At 34.8% G+C, this 2,834-nt stretch overlaps 1 protein-coding gene across 1 annotated transcript; it reads right to left on the reverse strand.

The window, feature by feature from the left end:
- Positions 1-27: 27 nt before the first annotated feature.
- LOC103143715 (myosin heavy chain, fast skeletal muscle-like) lies at positions 28-1,069 on the reverse strand. Its single transcript, XM_007560353.2, has 5 exons — positions 1,023-1,069; positions 703-929; positions 436-579; positions 180-336; positions 28-72 (listed from the first exon to the last, which is right to left on the reverse strand). Exons 2-5 carry the CDS (start codon positions 907-909, stop codon positions 41-43), a joined length of 540 nt encoding a protein of 179 aa, XP_007560415.1. The 5' UTR covers positions 910-929; positions 1,023-1,069; the 3' UTR covers positions 28-40.
- Positions 1,070-2,834: the final 1,765 nt, after the last annotated feature.

Genomic DNA, 2,834 nt, shown 5'->3' on the forward strand with positions numbered 1-2,834 from the left:
ATGTTTTATAAAACATGTTTCAATTGAATTTGTGCAACACTCACGTAATCAGGATAGACTGGTTCTCACGATCTGCAATGTACACCATACTACTTTAGTAGCTGCTTTAAGTTCATGTCAACGTGCGTATGTCCTTTCTTTTCATTTCTTTTGTGAAAACACTTTAGTCTTTGCTTTACCTGTGAGCATGAACTGATAGCCATTGTCAGAGATGGAGAAGATGTGGGGTGGAGCCTCAATCCTCTTCTTGCCTCTGTATCCAGCTACAACAACAGCATCATACACAGGCAGCCACTTGTAGGGATTCACGACCACGCAGAACAACCCGGAGTAGGTCTGTTACAGAAGAAGAGATAATCTATGTTTAGCCATTTCAATGAATACACAGATACGATTTCTCCTTTGAAGTTCTTTGAAATGCAGCTGAGAACTCACGTAGATCATCCAGGATGCATAACGCTCTTTGAGGTTATACAACACACAAGGCTCGTTGAGGTGGGTCATCATGACCATGTCCTCAATTTTGTCGAACTTTGGAGGATTTCTGGGGTGGATGTCATCCTCTTTGACTGTTACAGTCTATTGAAAAAACACAAATGATTTTTTCCCCCCCAATGATTTCATTTAATTCATGCAGTGTTTTTATTTTAAGTGGAGTTTGTAAGTTTTTTTTTTTATAATATGATTAATAAGAATATTTACCTTTTTCGATTCCAGTGTTTCAACAGTGGCTTGGCCACCCTCCCTCTTTATGACTTTGCACTTGAGATACATTTCATCAGCATCCACCACGAAATAATCTGTTTTAGCATCAAATGGAGCGGTCTGAGCCTCAATCCTCTCCCTTTCTGGCTTCCGGAGGTAAATGGCCGCTGGGCCATAGGCCTCCATCTCCGCATCTGTGCTCATGGTTGCACTATTAGTGGAGCCTAAACATATGAAACGTTTTTAATATAGCCACACAGTAAAAATAAAACAAAATTACATTAATATAAATTCATAACTGCCTCCTGAAAAATTACCTCAGCTGATGCAAACAGAAATATTTCAGTGTCCTGAAGTGCCAAGGTACTACAAAGTAAAAAACATAGTTGGGCAAAGTTTTTGTAAAGATTTTATAACTATGTAAGATATTCTAGTGTTTTGGGTGTATAATTGTCCAATACAGAAACTGTATGTGTTCATAGATTTTAACTCAAAAGTAATCAGTAAAGAATGTTTTACATAAATGAAGTGGTTTGCTGTTAAATTGTATCATAAAAAAATATATGGGATAACTGTACTACACTCACCTGTCTTAGAGGCCTGCCAGTTAGAGCAAATGTCTTGGGCTGCTGCTTTTATATTCAGCAGCCCAGCCTCCTCAGCATGTTGCCTGCTCAGTTTGGTCATGAATGTTTGACACCTCATTGCTTGAGGTTGATGCTGTCCGAAATAAATAATTGTTTCATATTTCATGATCCCACAGCAAATGGGTTGTCTAGATTAGTTTTAATTAAATAAATAATTAATTAAAACTACATCAGTATTACATGTGGATTCTATAATATTTGATGTTCTATACACTAGCAAATTTTTTAACTCGATTCCTTTAAAAGAAAATTGTGACGCTTCTGCCGTATTTGATTTATGTATTAGTAAATCAACGGCTTGGCCCCTTAACAAAATTTTAATCTTGACTGTGTTTATAAAAAGGTATTGGTCATGTTTACAGTTTACCTCCTGGTCAATTGCAAGAATGTACTTAATTGTTGAACGATGATGTGTTTAGACGAGGTTTATAGGTCACATATGTGAACCTAGTAAATTTTTATATCAAATTTACAAGGTTTCTCTGAAGGACTGAAATGCCTCAGACATCCAAAATAGAATGTTAATTAATGGACCTTCCATTTGAACTGGATAGGTGTAATAAATCTTCTTGGAATGGAGTTTGAAATAAATCCAGCTAAGGTCATTTAACACCATAAAAAAATGCTTCTCATAAATATTATGAATGACCACAGTTTAAGGGACATAAAAATATATACATATATGGAGAGTACTTCATTTAGGAAGTAAAATATTGGGAATTTTCTTGATGCTAAAAACAATCTTGGATTGTATCCACGATGAAGTTCATGTTTGAAATTCTGCAGGACTTGGCTCATAATTTGTTCTGTTGCAGTATATGATGATAATATTACCATGGTCAAAAATAAATTCAGCTTAGGCACAGAGCAATGAATCGTGTTTGGCATAGGGAAGAAGATATATTTATAGTGCACATTTATTTGCTCTAGGTTTACAGAGATTTATAATCTAAAATGTAATTTATTGTGTTAGATTATTTTCAGATAATGTTCTAAAAATAACCTTAAGTTCTTTTAGAGCACTAGCTTCTTTTTCTGTCTGTCAACCGTTTAGTCACCTTTCAGGTAAATCTCACTTTGCTTGTTTCTGAGATGTTCTTGAACAACCAATTGACTTTCATCCGCATGGACAGTTTGTGTCATATGTGCCTGTGTATATTCCCAGTCATTTGAGTCATGTCTGAATCAACAGGCTTTAATCAAGGAGAACTAGATATTTGATCAATTTTTCTTAAAGATGTTTCAAAACCTATACAGTAATCAATCAAGATTTTCTTTAGTAGCACATTTCAGCTATACAAAACTGCCATGTTCAGGTATTTTGAACATGGCAGTTTAAAGTAATTTACATTGTTAAAACATTAAAAAGCATCATATAGTCAACAGCGGAGTCAACAGCGGATAATTTAAAAAGATTTAAAATTGTTTAACATTTAAATTTAAGATTTTAAGGAGCTAGCAAGTTTACTTTGCAAAAGTGCG

The sequence above is a fragment of the Poecilia formosa genome, unplaced genomic scaffold (assembly GCF_000485575.1).
Source record: "Poecilia formosa unplaced genomic scaffold, Poecilia_formosa-5.1.2 Scaffold115, whole genome shotgun sequence".
Taxonomy (NCBI): domain Eukaryota; kingdom Metazoa; phylum Chordata; class Actinopteri; order Cyprinodontiformes; family Poeciliidae; genus Poecilia; species Poecilia formosa.

Coding starts and splice junctions, on each gene's coding strand:
- LOC103143715 (XM_007560353.2), bottom strand. CDS start 909: ATGAGCACAGATGCGGAGATGGAGGCCTATGGCCCAGCGGCCATTTAC. Junction 580..702: donor AAACACTGGAATCGAAAAAG/GTAAATATTCTT, acceptor TTTTTTCAATAG/ACTGTAACAGTCAAAGAGGA. Junction 337..435: donor ATGCATCCTGGATGATCTAC/GTGAGTTCTCAG, acceptor CTTCTGTAACAG/ACCTACTCCGGGTTGTTCTG.